A 23943-nucleotide genomic window follows, 5' to 3' on the forward strand; every position below is an offset into this window, starting at 1 on the left:
TATGGATTAGACTCGTGAGGTCAGAGGAGCTGTGTGTGCTGCTCTGTGCTTGTGTGGGGGGGAAGAGTGGATTTGTCTATCCAAGTGAATAGCAATTCAGGCAGGATCATCCCTCAGCTGTTGTAATTCTGATGTGTTTTGATGTGAAAGCTGCTACTGTCTAACGTGCGTGGATCTTCTGACATTTGTAGTGGACTAAGGAATGCTTTTACTTGCTGCTGAGCCTGACTGTAACTGTATCGCTGTAGGACAATAACGATGGGGGCTCGAGCGACGGAAACAACTCGGGAACTGGAAAGCACCTCTGTAAAGTATCAAATAGGAGGACATGCAGAGAAAATGTGGCAACGGCTCAAAGGAATGTGAGTAGCTTCCGTCCTTGGCTTTTGTTTTGTTCCCCGGGAAAGACCGTTTTCATCTGTTTGTTAAAATGACTAATTAGCAAATGGGAGAGTTATCTGTAAGCTGTGAATAGTATTTGCTTTCATAATACAGTACCTCACTCTCTTATATGATGGTAGTCAGATTAATGTTGGATCCTGTGTAAGGTTCAATCACCTAATTTAAAAGATGTATGACTAGTGAGAGTGGTTATCCAAATTGAAATGCAGGTAAGTCCTTTTATGTTAACACTCCCTTAGCTCTGATGTAATTTTGTAAACGTTAGCTTCAGAATCAGCATTACTGGAGCTGTTCCATCATTCCTGTCAGTGTATGTAGGTAAATATATGTTATTGCTGTTCCATAGGAAGTATCAGTACTTTGTCTTTTGAGACCGCAGGTAAAGAAGCCTGTGTTAAAAGATGCTTAAAGATGTTTAGATATTAGGGGGCTGCTATGTCCCTGCCTTTTTTTTTTTTTCTCTTGTCAATTATTTTTGTACTTAGCAATACTGAAAGATGATTAAAGGACTACTTTAAGGGACCACCATGCACCTGCACTGTGTAATTCACTCTGCTCAAATGCAAATTTCAGTGTAGACTTTTGGGACTTTTGGTGCAAGCGATCAGTAAACAAATGTCTGCAACTTGTCAGAGAGAAAGTCCATCAAACTAGTGTTCTGAACACCTTAAACTTCAGTGCTTCATTGGAAGTATTTTTCTGGTTTTCACTCTGAAACCTGATGACAGGACATTACAAATGAATGGACATGTTATGTTTCTTGCTTTGGAAGCAAGGAAATTACACTTATTTTATCTGGAAAAATTTGAAATAGTGTTTCTAAAGGTATGCCACAGTTTCTATATAGTCCTTCAGCTGTTGAAGGAGCATGTTTGCTTGAAACCTATGGGTCACTTTTGAGTGCTATGAGTGTTGGAGGTACTGGCTATGGCTCTGCCTGTTTCCGCTGTGCATTGGGTAGAGATTCAAGCTGGCTATGGGAAAGGGAGTCTTTGCCATTTGCTTTCTTTCATGAGAAAGTTTGTTTGCTTCTGTGGAAAGTCACTTTTCAGTTGTGGTCACAGATTTATCACAACTTTTCTGTGATATCCTTTTGAATATCTGCTCTAAATACTATCATCATTCTGTTTTAGATTATGCATTTTGGGAACCATGTTGTCCCTAGAAACCTATAAGTGTACCCAATGGAGCAAATATTTTGCTCAATTCCTGGTGCCACACATCTTGCCTCTGACTTTCCACTACCAGAGAGCTCCACCAATTTGTGCAGACTTTCATTTAAGTAGGGTCTAATCTGCTGCTTTTGTTCATTTTGTAAATTCTCTATTAATGCCAGAGTAATAGCTTTCTTGGTTTGAAATGCTTTCTTTCAGAATTGTTCCATTAAACAAACAAATGTAAATACTAAACATTACAGACACTGAGTACAACAGCTCCAGGAAAGGAGGTTCAGGTTTCTTTAGGAGTCATTAAAACAATGGTTGGAATTTGTGTGTATCAAAATCAAATGGGGTTCAAATGTTTGAAAACTGTCTTTCTTAGTTTGGTGCCATCTTCTTGACTGTCATAACTACAAGAAAAGATAGCGCTAAAATACTAGTATTTAAAAGAAACAGGTTATGTTATTGGATAAGGTCTCAGCTGACCATTTCTCAGACTTCCCAATGATTTCATTTCAGTCAGTCACCAGTCAACAGGAAATCACTGACCAGTCATTACTCTGAATATTGTATGGGAAAAGTTCAGAGAGTAGAATTTCTTAGAGCAGATCCCTGTACTCATTTTGTAGTATAAACATCAGTCATTAAGAAAAAGGATTAATTTTGCTGTTGCAGAGATATCAAACTGTATTTGTATGTGGGAGGAAAGATGGACAGATAAGCAGGACTGCCACAGACAATGTCATTTGGGAAGAATTGCCTTATGAATTATTGTCAGTCAGGATAATTGTTTCATCTTAGGGAGGGAATTGTTAGTGTGAAGCCAAATTACACCCTTATAGTAATATAACTACATTGTAGGCAAGATGCAGTGTGAATTATGGAGCTGAATCTGTTCTTGCTGATACATTCCACAGGCCTGCAGAGTTTTCACCAATGTATACATATGATTTCAAAACGATTTTACTGTGCTTCACTAGTTGAGAGTGCAGATTGTCTTCTTACAGGCAGGTCATTACTTCTGAATAAACATTAGATTTCATTTAGGTAACTATCTGCAAAGTTTTTAAAAGCTGCACAGTAGCTCCTTACTTAAAATGAGTTTTTATTTTCTGTTAGTATTTTGGCTTCTCATAGCAGACGTTTAGCTTTGGATTTGGCTGCAGAGTTCAGAGTTCCATATACATTTAACTTTTTTTTTTTTTTTTTGTGTGTAAATGTAGTTTGTTCTTTGAGATAGTTGAATTGAATATGATTAACGATGAATGAGAAATCATTATTTGAATACCCTACAAGAAAAGCGGGGCACTGTGAATGAGCTTGGATGGAAGGGCCTTTCTACACAGTTTCTATTTTACTCGTTTGCTGTGTGCTGTGGTGAAGACTTGGATGTTATGAATAACATGAAAGTACATCCAGCTTCCACCTTGTCCATGTGGCCTTACAGCCAAGCTCTGCTTTCTGCATTGCAAGTCAAAATCCAACTCTATTATCTTTGTTGAAACTGCAGCAGTGCTGCAAACAAGGGGTTTCTTTGGCAGAGAAGAGATTATTTTGAAATTAATAATTTGGTCCTTGGATTTGGTACTGAGTTTATTGATGTTTGAATGTATAAAACAAGGTCACTGAAACAGGACTTACAAAAAGGAGGCGTGTACATTTCTGTCTTGAGCATCTGGTCTTTGAATTCAGACATTTTCAATAGGCAGACTGCAAGCTTCCTCTGTTTTGTACCTCAGGGAGAAAGCAAAAACAAATAGCAAGTGACAGCTAAATAAGTCATATAATAGTGTGGTTTTAATAATTCTTTGTTATGCAGAAGAGTGGAAAGAAAAGCCATGCAAACCGCAGCTGGAATTTGTGCTGCCAGCCTCAGGGCAGTGTAGTACACATTCCTCTCCAGAAGGAATCTCTTATCTCCTCACAACCTGGCCAGGTGGATCCTTCTCAGACCATTTAATGGTACTGAGTGCGCTTCTCCCTTAGCCTTTCATTCTCTTTCAGATAGGACCTTACTTTAGGCAGAAACTAAGTCTCCAGATTAATTGTATTCTGGTGTCAGCAGGACTGGAGGATTTGCTGCCCAGGAGAGCTTCTCTTCGGGCGCTGACAGAGCGGTAATGAGATCTGAAAGAGAAGCAGCTTCTTTAAAGCATTTTGCTTCACAGCTCAGAGGACCAGATCTAAAGCAGAGCTCTGTATGCTCACTGGCTTTACAGTCTTTGGTATTCTTAATCTGCAGATAGACTTGACTTAACCCTGTGTTCCTCATTATTCTGTGGAATGATGCATAGTCTGTTTACAGTATACCTTGGCTGTCTGCCACTGCACTCAATGTCACACACAGAACAGGCAGACTCCTCCACACCATACCTTTTTTTTTGCAAGTAGGCATGTTCTTTGCAACTATCTTGTCTCTACCACTGTTGAACCTGATATTAGAAGCGCGTATCATTTTTTTGAACTTTAACTTAATTGTGAGAAAATAACTTGCTTTTCATAGATAAGAGAAATTAAAAAGAGAATTTAAAAAAAGATTTAAAAAGAGAATAATTTCTATTGCCTCTATATGTGAGAGAATATTTGCTATTGCCTAAAACTAATTTGTGCTAACTTGGATGGCAAAAGGGAGCTGACGAAAAGCATAAACTTCTTGCCTTACCTTCTTCCCTTTCTGTTCCTCTATGTCCAAAAACAGACCCCAGAGGTTTTTTAGACACTAAAAGAGCCTGACTCTCCTAGACCTAGTTTGTTGATCCTGGAGTGCTGCAGTGACAAGACCCTGTCACTGCATGTGTACAAATTTTGTAGAGGCAAAAAGTCACTGACCTGGGGAAACTTGACTTGATGTCAAGGAAATGCCTTCCTCCACACTTGCCGAGTTAGAAGTGAGGATGCTTTTAAAAGCGTCAAATGGAATCACAGATTAGCAGCCTGTTAGGTCTAAAAGAGACCAGAACTTTTGGGTAACTTTAGGTAGGGAACCTCATTCAGTCATTCCTTCATTCAGACCCTGAGAAACTAGTGGGAAAGCTATGAAAACTCACAAAAAAAATTAACTGAAAAGATCATCATTATCAAAACCTAAAGTTTTATGATATGAAGGTTTATCAATTTGTAAGTACTAAAGAATCAGAGAAGAGGAGCTAGACTTAGAGATGGAAAAATGCTTAAAAAAAAAGATATAGAAATTGTCACTTACAGGTAACTACATTAGGAACAGATGGATATACTGTTCAAGTAGCTTTTACTTGTAATGTTGCCTATCTTTACTTTTTCCTAACATGAAAACTTTTCTTTATAGGAAAATCATAAGCTCTTTAAAAAAATCAAATGAGATCTATGTCTAAATGGAATTTAAATAAAATAAAAGCTGTTACTTTTCAAGTATGACTTCAGAAATGATCTGAACAGAAAATTGAAGAAATTGTGTAATGATTTAACTGGTGATTGATATGGATCCCATTAGTGCTATAATTACAGTAAGAAATGTTCCTTACAAGTTGTGAACTGCTTCTTTTCATACCCAAACCAAAGTCTGTTTCTGTGACTGAGTACTCAAGGTAATTTGCAATTGTCAATTTACAATAATTCTGTAGCATAAAAAAAAATATCTAATTAAACTTATAAAATTACAGATGTTACATTTTACAATAACTATTTTAGCCATACTCAGTTACTTAGCCTTAGCAATTTAAAAAACTCTCTTATCCAGTCATATTAGTATAATAATAATATTTTGTTGTTAGAATGGAATTTCCATCATTATCATTTACAGGATGCAGAGAACTTATTTCCCAATGCATATTAATTTTTGCTGAAATATCTAGCACCTAATGGTGCTTTTGATGGATTAGTGTAAATGCTAGTCCTCTAATTTACTGTGGGTAGATGAATTGCTGTGCTTATAGAAAGCTCTATTAGAAGTAATTGCAAATAGAAGGAATGGTCCACAAGCCATAATTTGCCTGTGATATCACTAAGAACAGGAAAAGTCTGTCTTTACTAGTCTCACAGTGTCTATATGATATAACAGGGAAGTTCATGATTTCCAGACCTTCAAATGTACATGTGCATACACCCCTCACATGTGTCCAATTACAATTAAGTGCTTTATCTGAGAACACAGCAAAGGAAATTAAAAATAATATTTTATGAAGCTGACTGCTAAGCTGCAATTAAACGAAGTCTCAAATTTCTATCCTCTGTATTTTTGTTTAGCTTAGACTTCTACCTCTACTTATGCTGAATCAAACACTTCTAAGATTTCCTAGAAGATACGTTCTCTGACTATTTAACTCATACATGTTCAATTCAGATCTCTGCCTAGAAAGAGATAGCATATCATCTGCTACACAAGTAATTACTTTCCTCTTATTTTGAACTCCTGCCAACCACTTGTGCAGGGGCCCGTGTTTGCCCTGCAGGCCGAACAATTTTTATGAACATTTTTCAACAACCTTACTCTCCAGTTTAGATAGTACACACTGAAGCTTGCTGCCAAACTGTTACCCACTTCTCAAAAGTTTTTGGTCAAAAACGCTAATTATATAGAGCTGAGAAAACTCAAATGCCTAAGTACTGAAATTACATAGTTACCAGTGGACGTTATAATAAAAATAGGCATTGACTTCTGAAAGAGAAACATAACCTCAGGTTTATCAAAATTATCTGACAGAAGTTTTCCTGTAAGATGTCAAAATAATCGTTTAGTAGTGAACTAAGCATTAGCACTGCTCCATTTTCTTTGCTTCTGCCATCCAGTCTGGTTTGCTCCTGATATTATATCTGGAGGAGGGCTAGAACAAAACAGTTGCAGTTATTTCTGCAACCATTTACTGGGGACTGTCAGAAAACTAAGGCTGCAAAACCAGGTTAAAGGTATACTGTTTGATAGCAAGTCCTCCTGGGCTACTGTGTCATCATTTCTAACTGGAAGTTTTTATTTTTTTTCCAAATAAATGAAACATTCAAAGCCCCCCAAAGGGAGCAAAATAACCAACCAACCAAGAATCAAATGGGCTAAGCTTGACTCTCAACCTGCAGAGTGGCGGAGCAGATATTTGGGAAGTTTGGATTTGTTTTTGTTTCTCTGTACAGAGTCACAGAATTTTTAAGGTATAGCTTCACAGGGAAGAGATATAGTGACAGTCAGAGCTTAATAGAAGATGAATCCTTTAGTTTTACAAAGGAGATAAGAAAACTGAGCAGTTACAACTAAAACAAGAGAGCGAATTGTGCTCCAATGTGGCTGAGGGAAGCTGAACAGGAATTGAGTACATCGATTAGAAAGTTACAGCTGACACCAAAGTGACTCAACTTTCCCAGGTGGTAAAGCTGAACAAGTAGGCAAGCAGTGTTGCAAACTAAACAAGCAAGCCGCCTCCCTTGCCTCTCTTCTCCTTTAGAAAACTGCTTAGACTTGCTTGTAAAGAACCAGTAAATGCATTCAGTACCCCTTATGGCTTCAGCTGGTTGCTGGGTAGTCTGCGGCTCTAATGCAGACACGCTCTCTGAGTACATATATGCAAGGAATAATGATTTGAAATGAGTATGTGAACTAATCCTAAAACTCTGGGTGATTCTGGCTGTTTGCCAGCATATATCATTTCATATGGGTGAGTCAAATACCGTTACATGATTTGTTGCATTAATTCCTGTGGATTCCCATAGAAAAGCAATTTCTAAACCGGTCTTCTGTGAGCTGTGCAAGTTTGTCAGCTACTTGGTCCTGAGAAACGTCACCTTTTCCAGCAGCCGTGATGGATTAGGTTGTGTCCTCTGATTCATTGTTGCCTCCCAACTCTTGCCTCCATGCTAGCTTTCTTAGCTGTGCTAGTATGACCAGTTTTGATGTTGTGCTGGGAATACTTCTGGGTTAAAAACAGCCCAGTAATACATATATATATATATATATATATACACATATATACATAGTATCCCTACTATTAATTTTAACTTGAATCAGTTCCTTGGTTGGATTCTTTGAGTGTTTCCACACTCAGTAGCATCCTTGCAATGGAGGAAGCTATTTGGTTATAGGAATAGCTGGTGATGAGGTGAACGGATTCAGCCAGGCTTGAGCTGGTGCAGTTTGCCAGCTAAAGAACTGTAGTTTCACATTGCTCTTGTTTTAAGTCTGTGATTCTGTGACACAGTAAATCCTAGTATAGGATCCTGCTATTAGATCAAAACATGACAGAAAGTGTTGATGCAATATGAACTGGTGCTGAGGGTTCAAGTTTGTTCCAGTATTTTGCAAGCTTAACTTTGTAGTAGCATATTTTATGAAAATCAAGTATTGCCCATGTCACTCCAGCTTTATGATGCATCAGATAACATCTGTGCTCCTGTAGCCAACAGAAAGAAGTCTGACCTGAAAGAAGTCCAGTATAAACATCCATACTGTGTACTTTGGCGAATGCAGTACGATTGTAATCACATATTTGCACCTCAACTGGATCTGTTAAGTACTGCTAGGTAACCTATAACCAACAGTCACAGAACCATAACCTAAACCCCCTAAGCCTATTGTTTACCTGTGCTTTATAAAGTCCCTTGACGCCACTGGCAATGTTTTGGATGCCTGTAAAACCCTCCCCTTGCCCCCCCACCCCCCAATAATCAACCACCAACCACCACCATCACCAAACAAACAACAAAAAAACAACCACATTAAACTGCTTCATTAAATATTTTATTCTTCTTGACCAGAATACTCAGGCACGGCCGACATTGTGCTGTTTATTGTCTGCATGATGAAGATGGACAGTGATGTGGTTTATTATAGGCTCTTTAGAATGAGTAAGAGAAGTAATGCTCATCTGAGTCAGAATCATAAAACAACAAAATAAAAGAGTGTTCCAAAAGGTAAATATATCAACATTAATGCCATTCCTGAAAAGTCTTTAGAACTTCTACAAATCAACAAATATCAACAGGTACCTGAGAAAAAGCAATTCTGACTTTCTGCAGGCATGCAGAGGTAAGGCTTAGTAGTTCAAGCTACTTGTTCCTTGTCAAAGAAAAATAAAACATTTATATTTCTTGAAAAGCATGGGAGAGAATAGAGCTTCTGTAAAATCTAAATTTTACATCTAACTACAAATATTAAGTTATAGGTATGGCAGAGGAGTGGGCCGGAGTGCTTCTCTATTGGCCAATTTCAGCAAATACATCAGATTTTTAGGCCTTTCAGAGAAGCTGGTATAACTTTAAGCATCGTCTGCTGGAGAACAGAAAGATGAGCGAGACATACATTAAAGCATTGCTTTCTCCAGAACTAGTAGTTCTACAAATATCCTTCCAAAGAAGTGGTGTGGTGTTTGTTGTTGTTGTTTTGTTTGCTTTAAGAAGTCAGAGAAAGGAATGGGCTTTTGCTCAACTATTCCTCCCTGATCTTATGCTTGCTGCATGATGGCATAAATATTTGTAATCATAGTCATTCAACATTTTTGCATGTTTTTGTTGCTGTTTTTTTAATGAGCTTTTCAGCCTTACAGACTGTTGAATTACAGCAGTGCAGCTTTCCAAGCAGAATGCAGATATTATTTGGTGCAGTGTTATTTAACAGGGAGAGATCTAAAGGAAGATGTTTGTCTATGCAAGTGCTTACACTCCATTATCTATTGTTTGACATTGGCTGCAGTTTGTTTGACCCAACCCTTCTCCAGACTTTTGGCGCCCCCGGGAAAATAAGTAGCCTCCATAAATATTATGTTGACATTTAATTGTTGTGAATTTCTCTGATAAATAGTGTTTGGAGGCACTTGCGTTTGAATGGCTCACTGTTAGTGTAATTTATGCCAGAAAGACACTAAGGAACAGACTACCGGGTAGTATTTACTTCTTTCTTTTGTTCGTATACAGTACTGAACTATTGTTCTGCCTGGGTAAATTTAAATGAACTACTATTGTTGGCTTTTTCTTTTTGGTGTGTCATCTGCAAAATTTATGTGAAGAATCAACATTGGGTTACCTGCAGTGATGTGTGTTTGTGCTTTTTTTTAACCATTTGTTTTGAATATTTTCTTTGTTGTTGTTTGTATTATCTCCTCCACCACCTAGTTATTTTCAGTGTCTTGTTTTATGACATATGTCTCATGGCTACTAAGACACCTTCACTAATCATAACATCAGGTAGTTTAGAGAGAAAGCAGGTTTATGGGATAGTCCTATAACAACCAATGGCAGTGAGATGGAGATACCATAGCCTTTTCCCTGCTGAATAGTGCTGTGACAAGGAAACTCCATTTTAGTGTTATATTTCTCTTGACTGGCGTTATCGGTCTTTATTTTAAATAAGTGGGACAGAAACGAGACTTCAAATTTATCTACCTGTGATGTGTGTGAGTGTGTGTACCTATAGTTCTTTAGGAGTGTTTTACAGACAAATACAGGTTTTATCCTGTAAAGCTGAGCTTGGATACAAGCTCGAGTTAATAATGAGAAGAAAGGTGTCTTAACCTCCCCTTATAGTGTATATATTTGATGATTTTAACAGTGCCACATTACTATATTGCACTGGAAAGTGCTGGGCTCTTCCTTCCTTTTCCACCATGAAGCCTTCTCCAAACTGTATAGCTGTTTTGATTTCTTGAAAGAAATAGTACATGTATCTTTGAGAGCAAAAGTGCAATCATTAAATGATAGGAAGTATTACTTAAAGTGGTGAGAGCATATGTAAGAAGAGCGAAAATGATTTATACTATTTGAAATAAGTTTGTCTCTTCTGGATACTTTGTGGTTTATGTGAATTTAGTCAGAAGTACTATGTGCTTAACTTAAAATGTCATAGGTAAAACCACTCGCTTATTTGAGCCTTTTGACTTCGAAGTTCTGAGCAGATTGATTCAATATTGTTTGTTTCTCTGGAAATATTTAAAAATATTTGTCAAGCACATGTCAAAATGAAGAATGTTAATAACATACACATTTAAATAGTTTAGTGATAACTGTGAGGAAGCTTTGCCTTCAAGAAAGAATTTACTTCTATTTTTAGTTTTTCTCTTGAATAGTTTGGTTAGACACTGTCTGTCTTGCGCAAGTTAGTCATCATGGATTCCTTCTCCTCTTGATTCCTAGAACACCCTACCCGTCCATAAACATTTAAATATGTAATGTGCAGAAGTAACTAGGAATTAAAGTGTTAAAACATCTTGGTTCGACCCGCTTCCAAACCTACATAATTGGTTTCCTGGCCTTGTAATTAAAAAAAGTATGATGCATACTTAGCAGTTTTCCACGGTTAAGTTTTATAGGGGAAGAAACGAAAGATTGGTAATAAATTTCTGTCCTGTTGAAACAGAAGATCAGAGAAGACTTACGGCCTAGGCCTTATGATTTCTAATTCTGCTTTAACATACCAAAACTTATCCCTTGCTTTCACCTCTAGTGTATTTTATTCTTCAGTATTCCAAGAACATGCCCATATACCCCTGCTGTGGATTGAATGTGTTACATATGCTGTGTGAAACTGAATTTTAGCTAAGATAAAAATGGTTTGTCTGCATAGCAGACAGGGAAAAAGAAAGTTTAAAAGTGAACATACAACAGCTGCTTGTCTGTTTTAGAGCTGGATATGGGGTAAACACAGGATATGAGCATCCCCGAAGATTATGACAGTTTATAGCTGAATCCAAACTTTCTGAGTTGTTCCTATCACTGTTATAGCGTTAAACCAAAGTCTGTGCTCAAAAACTTACAGACCTTTAGAAGACTAATTTGTGTATAAATTTAATGGAAGTATGACAATGCATGTCCTGATGTATAAAATAAACATGGTATTAGAATTCATATGGAAAATCTTGGCTTTGATTTGGCTTTCTAATTGTATTTCTGCTTTTTCATTGGAAGCTTGAATATCTATTAAACTACCATGCCAGATCTGCTGTAGACTAATTGAATTCTACAGTAACAAAAATGCCCTGATTTATTCATGTTATCACTTCCTGGAAAAAATAAGGTGTCTCAGGTGAGCATATGCCATATTGAGTCATCTCTGTCACCTATTTCTCCCCTGAGTTATACTCAGTTTTGGCCAGATTCATTCTGGATATGGGAGACAGTCAATCTCATTTATGAGGTCCTATTTAGCCACCTAGCACTGTGCTGATCATCTTTTCTATGTGATGAAAGGCTATAACCAGAATGCTGTTTTGTGTAGCTTAAAAATATCCTTATGTTCACATTGAAATGAAAGCAAAATATAAAGACTGTATAATGAGTTAGTGAAAGTGTGTGATTTCCTATGTGTTTTACTGAAGACCTTTTAGTTTGAAAGTTTAGAACATTTTCAACATCAGTTCAATATTAAGATCATCTCATTGCTCTGGGAGAGGAGGACTCAGAAGTTGCAGAGTCCTTGAATCATGTTACTATTTAGGGACACATGGTTATTAATAGAACTTGATTTTTTAAATACTTTTCAATCTTTATCTTTACTTAAAAAGTTAAATGTAATGTCAAGTTCTTTCTTAGTTTGAATGAGCAAGGGAATAGAATAAAACCTTAAGACTTCAGCTTCAGTAGAGGAAGGTTTCAAGGGGAAGGATCTTGAGGAAAAGTAAAATTCATAGAAGTTTAGAGATTTACTATGTTTTTTCATTCCAAGTAATGAAAAACAGTATAGCATCTTTACATACTGTGACTCTGCAATGAAGTGGCCTCAGAAGGATGCTGTTTAAATCTCTGTAACAACAGCGTAAAGCCTCACAAGTGACAACAGATGTGATTTCTCACAGTGAAGTGCATTCTTATCATTTGACAATGATTAACATTATGATGATCCTCTTGGCGTGGAACTGAAATTTTTCTACATTGTACGAGCTATATTAAATCTGTCTTTAGCTGGCACCCATGCCTTACTGAAATTGGCAGGCTACCACATGCATGGGACCAATTCCAGCTTTCTTCATGGGCATGAGTGCAAAAATCTCCATATGATGCTTCACTGATGAAAATTATTTGATGATTCTCACAAGGAGGCTGCTGCATAATGCAATTCTGTATCTCAGAAAAAAGTGCCTTGTGGCCCAGTTTTGGATTCTACTTACTATCTCAGTCATCTTTTATCCAATCCATTAGGATATAATAATATTTAAAGGCACTACAGTTTCTGGTTGTACTGTGAATTCATGATTCAATCTGAAAGATCAGAAAATCTTGTAGCTTTGTGAGACTGCAGATCAGAGATGTAAGAAATTGTCAAGCTCCAACAGTCAATTCATTCCGTCTGTGAAAGTGTGGTGTTGGACTACAGCTTCTGTTGAAATGGACAGAATGAAAGAGGTTTGGGGTTTTTGAATGAGAAAAAAGAAATATAGTAGTTTTTGAGGCCTATTTATCATGATACAGTTGATGGTATGCCCATAGACCACAGAACTTCAGCCTGTGATTGTTCCATCAAACCCATAATTTAATAAAATTAACCTGGTTCTGGTCTCACTTACACCAGTTTAATTGGAGGCTATTGAATTACATCACAATAAATGAGAGTTCAAAACAGATTTACTTGATTGTGACAAAAGATTGCAGTATTTCGTGGATGCAGTGGAATTTGGCTAAGGTTTATTGGTCACTCTTTTTTCTGAACACTGGGCTATGTCAAGTATGTTGTAATTTTTCAGTTAGCTGTTACTGCAAGTGATTCTTCTCTTGCATTGCTAAGTGAGCATGCTACCTGATAGGAAAAGAAGGATTTCCTGAGGCTGCTTTTTTTTTTTTTTTTTTTTCCTTTTCTCTTTTTTTTCTTCCTAAAAGGAAAGAAACATGTTTACCTCCCTTTGTCTATCACTTGGCTGGAGCTAGAAGGAATAACATAGAAGCAGACTGCAACAAATTTGCTATTTATTGCCATGATTTTGGGTTTTTGCCAGTCTTGCTAATGAGCTTTGTTTTTGACAGACAGTAAAGGTGGGCCCCTGTGTTCCCATGCACTTGATTGCATCCCAGTTTGTCACAAAAATTATTTTTAACAATAAAATCAGCAGATTGTAAGTTGTATTGTGATCACCATGAGTAGATCTCATCATCTTTAAAGCAACTGTGAAACTTTCACTGTGCAGTTGATGGGAATTAGACACTGGAGAAAAAAAAAAAAAAGTCAGTTGCAGAGCATCATCCAGGCAGTTGATAACAAAGCAAATGGTAGAAATGAGAACTTCAGACCACTGCAATCATACATCTGGATACCTTCTGCACTGTGCTTTCCAGCTCTGTTCTAGTGCTAGAGTGCTTCATTTTAAAATCTTAATTTAGTGGTTTCTCTGTTGGCATTAGAAGAATGGGAACAGAAAGGAAGGGAGACACAGATGGGAAGGGACAGTTTATCTATATAGCCCGCTTAAACCAAATAGCTACATTGCAATCACTTCTAATGTAGCATGCAACTAGCATGATATGCACAATATTGTACAGTGTTTGATATAATAGAAGCCTATACTACATTAGGTCATGAAGCCCTAAATGTTGCATTTAAATTTTTGTAGGTAGCTGAAGGCTTCTCACTGTACACTCTCAGCGCTGCTAAAAGTGTCTAACAAATAAGTTAGTTTTGTTTTTTCCCTGCTGAGTTGCCTCAGAGGAAAGTGTCAGAAGCACAAAAGCCTTTGTTGCTTCACTTCATGATTAAATCCAGCCTTCCCCATTGAAAGAGCTCTTGTATTTTGCATTATTACGCTGTTACAAAATGTCTCTCTTCCCATCACAAATATTTCAGTTTCCCTATGCTTCTCTTCCTAATTAACATTGAAAGCCATTCCTAACATTGAGTCTAGAAGCTGCCATGCCTTCAAGTGGAAAGAATTAAACTCAGCAGTTACATATTTAAATGAGATGTTTTGCTCAGTAAACTATCTCTGTACCAAAAGTAGACTGTTAATGAGCAAATGTAGGCTACCATTTTTAATTTTTAATTTCATTATCTAGAAAGTGCCGATGCCTACATTTGTGATTGCAACTACCCAGATTGCCATATCTGTGTAAATGAATTATGAAAGTGAAAACACATTAAGGCATTATCTGAGCAGCAATATATTGCCAATTATAGTGATGTGGTTATTCAATTATAACACTTCCATTTCGGCTCATTGTACTCCAAGGTAAGGTACCTTTATTTTTCTGTTTACATTACAACTTTCCTAACAAATATGGTAAGCCTAAAAAAAAAATCAAATTTATGCTGTGGGAAGAATTATTAACACCAGAGGTTATGTTGCTTAGCTCTGCCAGCTTCAGTCCACTGCTATGGATACAATAACCTGTGCTTGCTTCTCTTACCTCCCCACCCTATTTTGGAAAGAAGAGTTACCTTCAAGCTATATTGTTTGAAGGAATCCAGATGCTTTCAAGGCTCTGGTTTATTAGCACAGTTAAAGGGATTGTGGCATGGAGTAGGAACAGACTGTCAGAGCTGGGCTGGAAGTAGTAACTCACTGCTGAAACTGGGATATTGAGGAACAAAATCCCTATTTTGTGTTGAAAAGATTTCCCTTCACTGAAGCTGACAAAAGGAAATGTTATCCCCAGTGCCACTAACTGTGCTGCCAGTGTTGGAGCTCTGCTAACAGCAACATACGATCGCCTCCCTCCCTCAGTGCAACTGCAACAATAGAACATGCTGAATCAAAGATTCGGGGTTTTACATTTGCTTGGCACCATGCTAACTTAATCAAGAATGAACTCGCTCAAGGATTTTTTCCACAGAAATAGGACAACAAGATGTGCTGGTACCACGCCCAGAATATGACTCACAAAGAGAAAGCAGCAGAGAAGAGTGGTTTTTTCCTTTCACAAAATCCCTCACTTCCTTTCAAGGTTATGCACTTGTTTTTGTTTCTAAATGTGTTACTTGATTCTCTTCCTATTAATGTTTGGAAAAACAGTCTTAAAGGTAGATGACAGTAATAATTCTGGAGCGGGCTGTCCTCCTCCTCCATTTTTCCTGCAGGATGAGTGTTACATTCTTTCTATGTTTGGTCACTTAAGTAGAACATGAAATCCTGACATGACTGCAAGCGCTCTTCACTCCTCACTTAAAAGGGTTAGTTCTGGCAAAACAGACCAAAAGATACCAATAGACTCTCTCTCAGAATTCATTCATTAGCATTAGAAGTATTGTGACAGACAAGTCTCCTCTTGATGATAAGTTATTTCACACTTAGCCTAAACCTAAAGGCTAGCTTTTCCCCCTGTGCAGGTGCTAGTCACTTTGGATCAGTCAGCTTCTAAACAACATACCACTCAAATCACCCTCCTCTTAAAAATGCTGATCAATATCTTTGTCCTACTTATTACAGAATGATTAGGTTGCAAAGTCCTAAACTCACACTTAGTTGCAGTAACTTGGTATAAACTAGGTCATAGTTCCATATTCTTGTGAATGTAGTATTTTCTGTCTGTAGTAGTTCGTTATGACCGTATTGCTTATTCTGTCTGTAGACATGGCAATCAAACAACTTCTCAAACATTTCAAGTAGTTCTGTGAGCTCCAGTAACACAAAAACTTTAATGTTTCTTGGACTTTTAAACAAATAAATACCTGTTCTGAGAGCAAGAGAGAGAACTAGTACCTGACCGAGAATAAAGGCTTAATTTTCAGTTTCAGTTGATTTAGTTTTGGTCATGTCACTGTGTTTTGCTAGCAAGAGAGTTTCTTTTAACCCTTCATGTCTCAGAGAGAGAGATTTGAATGATTGGTGGTGCTGAGGTACTTCTACAATAAAATCTGGTAAGTGAAGCTAATACACTTCAGATAAGCTTATGTGAATGGGGTTTGATGAAATGTACACTTACTGGGTGGATGGCTCATTGCTGTATTATGCAGGAAGTATTACAAGTTATTTAAAAAGAATAGTTAAGACAAAAAATGGATCAAGCAAAATATATACTGGAAATGTGAAATATATATCTTAACACCAAATTACCAGGATTTGTTTATAGGCCCAATATTTTGCTTTAGATAAGAAAGAAAGAAAGAAAAAAAGAAAGAAAGAAAGCAAGCAGCAGCAGAAGTTGCACACATTCATGTTACTACCATGGGACACATTTCTGTGTCTGTGACTACTGTTGATTCTGGATGATATAACGAATGATGGATCAGAATTGATGTTTAGTGAAGTTTATAGCTGAGGGGTATACACTGTTGATAATTCCAGTATCTGCAATGTCAGGGTTGATTTCTTTGCTGGCTTTCCATTTTAAGTAGGCTTCCAACTTATTATTTTTTCTTCAATGTCGAAGGTAGCAAAAACAACTAACCAAATCACCTGATTTGCAAGTTATGTTGAATTTTCCTCGTCTCTGCTCCTGCTTTCCTCTGCACTTTCTGATTATTCTGTGTTTCCCCCACTATGTCAGTATGAGACTTTGTTTCTGTGTACTAACTTCTATGGCCTCTAAAACTTGGAATCTCTGGTAAGACTGATTAAAACTTTAAAATTCTTATTCCATAAAAAATGCCAAATTCTATAGGGCTCTTATGCGACCGTAAGCTGTTACAACATTGTGAAGTTTGTGCATCTTTTACTTTTCTGATATTTTACACAATCAGTAAGAGTTCCAGAGAAATGTTATTGACTTGTTCAGGTGATTTATTGCAATGGGACTTGGCCAAGTCCACCTTGCAAAGACATGGGAGTGGTCTGTAGCTAAAAATGACAACACACTGGGGGAACAAATTCTCTCCCCTTCCCTCCCATCCTACAAAAAGAAAGATTTTGGACAGTGGCCAGATTTGAAAACTAGATATACATAGGGTTCACAGAATGGATATTTTATTACAGTTTATGCTAATAAACACAGTCTTTACAATAAGAAGTTTTTATAATGGATATAGGTGTGTACATCACAACCTTCCACCCTCTGCATACTCACATAGACTAGCATCTCATTACTGTCTAGCTATTAATTGTATGTGTCTGGGAACAATGATTGCTTCAAGTTCTAAGCTGTCAATATGACTTTTCCAGATGAACATCCAAGTAGGCGTAAATGTCATGATAAGCATGCTGTCTTCATGTATCACAAAGTTATTATCTCCTTATTGCTGATTCTTATGTAACTATGCTTTTGGCTGATAAAATAGAATAAATAATTACTTTTTTCCATAACTAACTGTTCTGATATGTTTCGATGTGGGTGAAAATTCCTCTTACTAATAGTGATATTTTTTTCTTGAAAATCTGGTAAATCTGAGTGATACTTTTTCACATACTGATGTTTGAAGGTGAAATTTAGAATGCTTTAGAGCAGTTAGATATGTGATGTTAAATAAACCAGTATCAGTTACATTCACCAGCATCAATTGACCTTCAAAAAGTGTGGAGAAAGAAATTAAATGGAATTCTTTTATTTAATAAAATGTAAGAAGGTAAGAATAATCGTTAGAGACAGGGGCACTGTGTACTTAATCTACCAAATATGTATCTGAGTGGCTGGAGAGAAACTCATCCACTGTTTTTGAAAGGTAAAACACCTTTTAAAACATAATATTTTTATTCATTTTTTTTTCTGTCACTTTTCTGAAATGCAATAACATTAGACTCATAATAAATAGCAGAAAAGTACAAAGGAATAATAAAAGCTATGGCATGAAATTGATTGTTTAGACAAAAATTGCAAACTAAACTAACTTCAAAATATGCCACAGATATACCTGAAAATATTTTATGTGCTAATGCTGACTGGGAACTCTGTGATTGACTGGTCAGTGAGGTGCTAGGGACTGTATTTGATATAGCTTTTACCAAATAAAAAATGTAATTTTTATTTTTTATTTTATATTGAAATTAAATGCATTTTTTCATAGTCCATAGTCATTAATATTTGGAATTAAATTTCAGTATTTGATAATATTCAAATATTTGTCTCAGTAGTCTTCTGGACAGCCTAGCAGATATTTAAGTTTTTTAAATGGTTTTGATGCACAGTTATTTTCACATATTTCCTGATGCACTTTCTGCTGTGTACTTGTGTGGAATGAGATTGGTGGATATTTGGTGTTCTTGGAACATGCAAAAATATACAAAGGTAAAGACAGTAACACAGGTAGTCTTTAAGCTTTTTCCATGGAACATTTTCATGTGTAGGTTCCTCTTGTGCACATGCTTCTCTTCGTAGGTGTGTGTGATAGAAGTGAATTTAAGTCTCCAATAACACAAGCCTTTGAGTTTCAATCCTTTGTTTTCTGTCTAATCCTAAACATTTCAGAGGATAACTTGTTAAAGCGTGCCATGCCATGTTTGTATAGATAAATATAGCTTTTTTTTTTGTGCATATATGAGCTATCTATAAAAGAAAAACAAAGACACCCCCAACACCCACTCCTGGGATTTGGCAGCAGCACAATTTATATGTGTATGTAAAAGGAAACAGAATATAACAGCACTTCTCTCACCTTAAATACTCCCTCTGGCTCTGGCTGTGCTCTTGTACAGGTTATCAGAATGCATGTTTGCAAGTATCCATATTTTTAAAGAGGTTTGAATTATCTGTGACACAGATTATATGCATGAAGTTACAGTATTTCTTGGACACTCAATACTTTCTTCATTTTAAGGGTTGAAATTAATCTAACTGTACTTAGGCACTCCTTAGAACAGAAGTGATTGGGATATACATTTTCTCAAGACACTTATAAAGTAAATCTAAAACTGAAAAATTCCATATGCAGAGGTTTGAAATTCCTAGGGATTCACATACAGGTCACATGCACAAAACAGAGGACGTATCCAAAAACACTGGTACAAACACTGGGTTACATTAAGCCTTTCTCTGAGCCTGTTCATACCAAACCTGTTTCTTGAAGTGTAACAGACATATCAATAGCTCCAGGCAAATAAATCAGTAAATAGGCAGTGCACATTCTGACAAAGTGTGAAAACTGCACCTTTCAGATAGTTATTGTTAGTGCAGAATATCCCAGGGAAAAATAGGAAAAAAAAAAAAAAAGGAAAAAAAATCCTTGCAAAGGAAGAAGCAAGGTCATTAAGCTCCTGTATGAGTTTTATGCTTATAAGCACTTATTATTATTACTTAGAGTACAGCAGCTAAAAATATTTTAGAAGTTTCCAGGAGTTAGTCTCTCTGCTTTTTAGGATGCACACTGCTGGTGTAGCTGCTGGGTGGTGCTTCTTTCCAGGAGGCAAAATCTGACCAATGTGGTGAAATACAGAATACTGATAATCAGAGGCAAACAAACAAACCAACAACAGAACTGAAATACATTAAAGGCTTGGGGCACTTCATACGTGAACTTACAGGCTGTCAATACTCATTTTATGTAACGTTTACTCCTACTCCAAGCAAGATTTTTTTTTTTTTTTTTAACAAGGTCTTTCTTGTAGCTTTATGTCTTTTTGTGTCAGGGTCAGGAGCAGATGCTTGAAATTTCTAATCTCTTCTTGTCAGATCAGTGCATGGAAAAATCAAACAATGTTGCCTGCTACTTTTAAGCCTCTCAGAGACCTTCTTTTTCAGTGGCTGTGGGAGAATAAGAATGTGAAAATGTTCAAACCAAACGTTCTCCAGGCACCTCTCAGTGTTCATGTGATCCTCAGTGCTCAAAGGCTTTCAGAAGAAAACATGTGGAGGAAAAGATTTCTTATTTCTTTTTCTACTTTAAAAGATCCTGCTGATTCTACTTGTCCATTACTGCCATATTTGGATAAAACAGAAAAAGCTCCTGTGCATAGGTTTAACTATTCTAAATCAGTTTCTGAGCATGTTGTTTTCAGCTTACCTCTGTGAAGAGCATAGCTGTGTGGAGGACATAAGCAGCCATGCTCAGGAGTGGCTGACTTTTTGTCCTAGTTTTCAGTTAAATCTCCGATAAAATTGAGAAATGAAGGCTAGAGTTTGATGTAATAATTCGGATGTTTGTGCCCAGCTTTTTACTTCTGAGAGAAGCTAAGCAGAGAAGTTTCATGTGCTTTTGTTAGACTTGCCTCAGTCTGTGACGTTGAGAAATTCCACCATTACAAGATTCCCCTCAGATATAAATGCACATAGCACTAATTATTTCACACAGGAAACAAACTCAACTCTTGATCTTCTCAGCTGTTTTCTTTTTCTCAGATCTATTTACACTTAATTGTGTTTCTGCAGCTCTTTCATCATATCCTGTAGCTTAAAGCTCCTCCTAGTTCTTGTTCAGCACTTTTTTCTAGATATTTATTCCATGTTTGCTCCTTGTGCCAGTTGTGTAAAGCTTAACATTCTGCCAGTTTAAGTAGAGCTTCAGACCATATCTCTAGAAATTGTTGGACTTTTGTTGTCCTTGGCTTTTCTTCCTTTCCTTTTCTCTTCTTTGAGCAGTTGCTTTCTTGTTGCATTTTTCTGCGTGCCTGATTTAACCCTTGGTCTTGAAAAATGTGCTCTAGCTTTTTGGACATATCTCAAAATAACATAAGGATAACTGCCAAGTTCTTAGTTTTAAAATAAGACCAGCAAGAGAGTATGAAATGATTCATCACTTCCTGGCAAGTGTAATTATCACTGCAATCACCATTCATTATCTATTTGCACCCTTCAAAGATGAGCTAAATATTACTGTAAGTTCAGAAAGTTATCATTTCAACTGAACCAACTGGGAAAAACAAACAAACAAACAAACAAAAAACCTCAAACCATAAAACAAAACAACAACAAAAATGCCACCACAGCACAGGTGTGTTCTTTAAGCATGCTGATCTCCAAGACTCCTGGAGCTGCCTTCCTTAGAGTGACTTGTAAGAAATACATCACATCTTTGTAAAAACTGTATGTGCTGAGATAGCTGCTATAGAAAAGACAATATTTCAGTCTGTTTAGCTATCGTATTTGTCATTATTGGAAGCTGACTGCTGAAGTGAGAAACCAGTTTCACACTAGTAGGTCATTTATTCACTGTCTGAACAGGGACACTAGAGATCCAGTAATTATGTCTAGTATTCAGTTTGCATATTTATTTAATCTCCTCTTTCAAGCAAATTATATGTAGCTTTCATTCCTACAGATGCTTCCTGGTAATTATCTTGAAACAAATAAGGTGTCTATTTTAACCTGAAATAGCTGTAATTTCTCAGTATTTTGAACCTCATAAAAGTGACTCAAACATAATTGATTCTGCCTATAAGCAAACTACTGTGGGATGCAGTCACTGCAATGAATGTTTAAAACAAAATCCAAACTTGGTAACACACCAATGCACTCATTTCTGTTAATTTCTCAGTTAACTTGCATTATAAGATCTTTGGGGTAGGAATCAGCTTTTTGTTCTTTTTGTATAGCAATTGTTACAAAGATGTCTTTACCACTGGGAATTTTAGGTACTATCACAACAAATAAACATCGTTAGTAAATTGTTTAAAAATCTTGGGATGCATGAAAACTTTTCCCAGGTGTTATGAATAACTGATATTTTTTACTAATTTGTACCGGCAGTTATATTTTAATATTTCAGCTGTTATTTTTTCCATGTCATCTGAGCTCTATTCATATGCAGGCAGAGCAGGTACAGAGAGTTGCGTTTACTTACCTGGTCTGGTGGTGTTCAGCTCTAGTTGAAGGTCTCTACTGTGAACTTACATTCTTGTATGTTAGAGTCAAAAACTTCCAAAACCAAATTTCATGCTGGAAAAATACTAAAAATATTAAAAATGAAGGAATCAAATGGTGTGGAACAAAAAAGTTCTAAGAGTGATGAGAGGTGAGGAGGGAATGACTTCAGTGGAAGCCAAAAGGGAGGGAGAAGACCTGGAACTCTGCAGAAGCTATAGGTGTAGGAATGGTTCCCAACCCAAATTATCCCCTAAACCCCTTCAGTCAGTATGTCCTGCTGCTTAGTAATTACGAAAGGGCAAAACAGTATTTCAAAACAGGTTGAAGTTTTAGACTGAGTGAATATGTTTTCTGTCTGGAAGGACTATGTCAAAGTGTAGATATTTCAGTACTACTATATCAGAAAAATGAATGAATGGATATCTTGTGCATCATAATGTTCAGTCTAGAATCTCTGATGGATTTGTCTTTTTAAATTTCACAGTATCAGAAATGTTAGAAAGTAAAGTAGATTTCATTTCAGTTCTCCATTGGAGTATGCAGCTAGGAAGAGCTCTGAACACCTCTCATGATTCTAGATCTTGTTTTTAGAGTCCAGAACAGTTGTATCTTTGACCTCTTCTCCAGGCTACCTGTATGAGGCTGACTTGTGAAATTTCAGTACTATTCCTCCTTACACCTTACACCTAGTTAAAGACGTTAGTGAAGAGTCCTTTAAGAAACTGAAACAGGATAACTTCCCTTGTTTTTGTAGCATCAACTGAAGGGAAGTTGTTGACAGAAAATGATCCTTTCATTGTACAGTTTGCTTAACTTGAAAGATTGCACTGTGCTGATGGGAGAGGGTAGTTAATTTTACTTAACTCCAAATTCATCTAAAGTATATAAATGTATATTTTAATTTAAAAAAGCAAGATGATGATTATAAAACAAATTACACATAACTTTGTGATTTTAGTGAGTCAGCCTGGCCAAATGTAGTGGCCTTCTTCTAATGCAGCCTTCTTAGAACATTCTCATGCAAGGTTCTTCAGTATTTCTCACTGGGATTTGAAGGTTTATTTGCGTTACTGACTAAGCAAAAGGCTGATATCACAGATAGGGTTTGTGTCAGCAAGCTGGCAGAACATAAGCTTTACTTTCCTGGCACAGATTACTTTAAGAAATTTATCTGGGAATATTATACAGACTCAAAATCTGTCAAAAATGTGAATGATGGTGTGACAGAAACCACCTGCATAGCTCATGATGTTCTTGGATCAAAGTACCAGCAGGAAATTGCTGCAGTATTCCAAATAGTAAGTGTGGTTTTGGAACAAAGCAGTAAAATTTGAGACCAAGTTGATATTTGCCTTTTGTCACCTTAAAGCAGTTCCCTAAATCTTATATCAAAGGATATACTGAATTGGTGGAAACTGTTAGAAAAAAATACTAAGTTACATATCCACAAGCTTACAAGATCTGTGAGACTAGGTCACCTGATGTATAAAAGGAATGAATGAAAATATATTGTTAGATGTGGCTGCATAGGAAAGATTTGAAAAGCAGCCATTGCTAAAAAGTTACTAAAACAAAAAAGAAAATATGCTTGATACAGTAGAGGAAACAAAGAAAGATAATCTGTTCTTGCAAAGCATTTTAATCCATAAAAATCAAAGCACCTTTTGAAGGGGAGAAATTTCATCAGTTCCCAATGTTGACAGTTACCCAGTCTAAGTAGAAAGTGACCCATCTGAGATCAATCAATGGCCTAATCAAAAGCTCAGGGGTCTTAGGCCCCAGCCCACAGTTTTATCTATCAGTCTACACTGTACAAAAAGGAAAAATAACCAGGTTATTTTTG

The 23943-nt window shown here is 36.6% G+C and overlaps 1 protein-coding gene and 1 long non-coding RNA gene across 6 annotated transcripts in view; one reads left to right on the forward strand and one right to left on the reverse strand.

The window, feature by feature from the left end:
* The window catches only part of LOC125182504 (uncharacterized), a 28805-nt gene extending 6039 nt beyond the window's left edge, over window positions 1-22766 (reverse strand). Inside the window, exons 1-2 of the long non-coding RNA XR_007162443.2 lie at window positions 22078-22766; window positions 3204-3296 (exon numbers count right to left, since the gene is read on the reverse strand). This is a non-coding gene — a long non-coding RNA (uncharacterized lncRNA). The remainder of the gene's footprint in view (window positions 1-3203; window positions 3297-22077) is intronic.
* PDE1A (phosphodiesterase 1A) overlaps window positions 1-23943 on the forward strand; it is a 183596-nt gene that overhangs the window by 29727 nt on the left and 129926 nt on the right. For 4 of the 5 annotated variants that reach the window (XR_007162441.2, XM_048061417.2, XM_013171643.3 and 1 more), the window contains exon 2: window positions 249-362. Coding sequence is in view for 3 of the 5 variants with exons in the window: in XM_048061417.2 (XP_047917374.2) it covers window positions 249-362 (114 nt within the window). In the remaining 2 variants the exon portion in view is untranslated. Of the gene's footprint in view, window positions 1-35; window positions 363-23943 lie in introns of those variants that run through there. The other variant, XR_010832194.1, reaches the window with a different exon arrangement.

The sequence above is a fragment of the Anser cygnoides genome, chromosome 6 (assembly GCF_040182565.1).
Source record: "Anser cygnoides isolate HZ-2024a breed goose chromosome 6, Taihu_goose_T2T_genome, whole genome shotgun sequence".
NCBI lineage: Eukaryota > Metazoa > Chordata > Aves > Anseriformes > Anatidae > Anser > Anser cygnoides.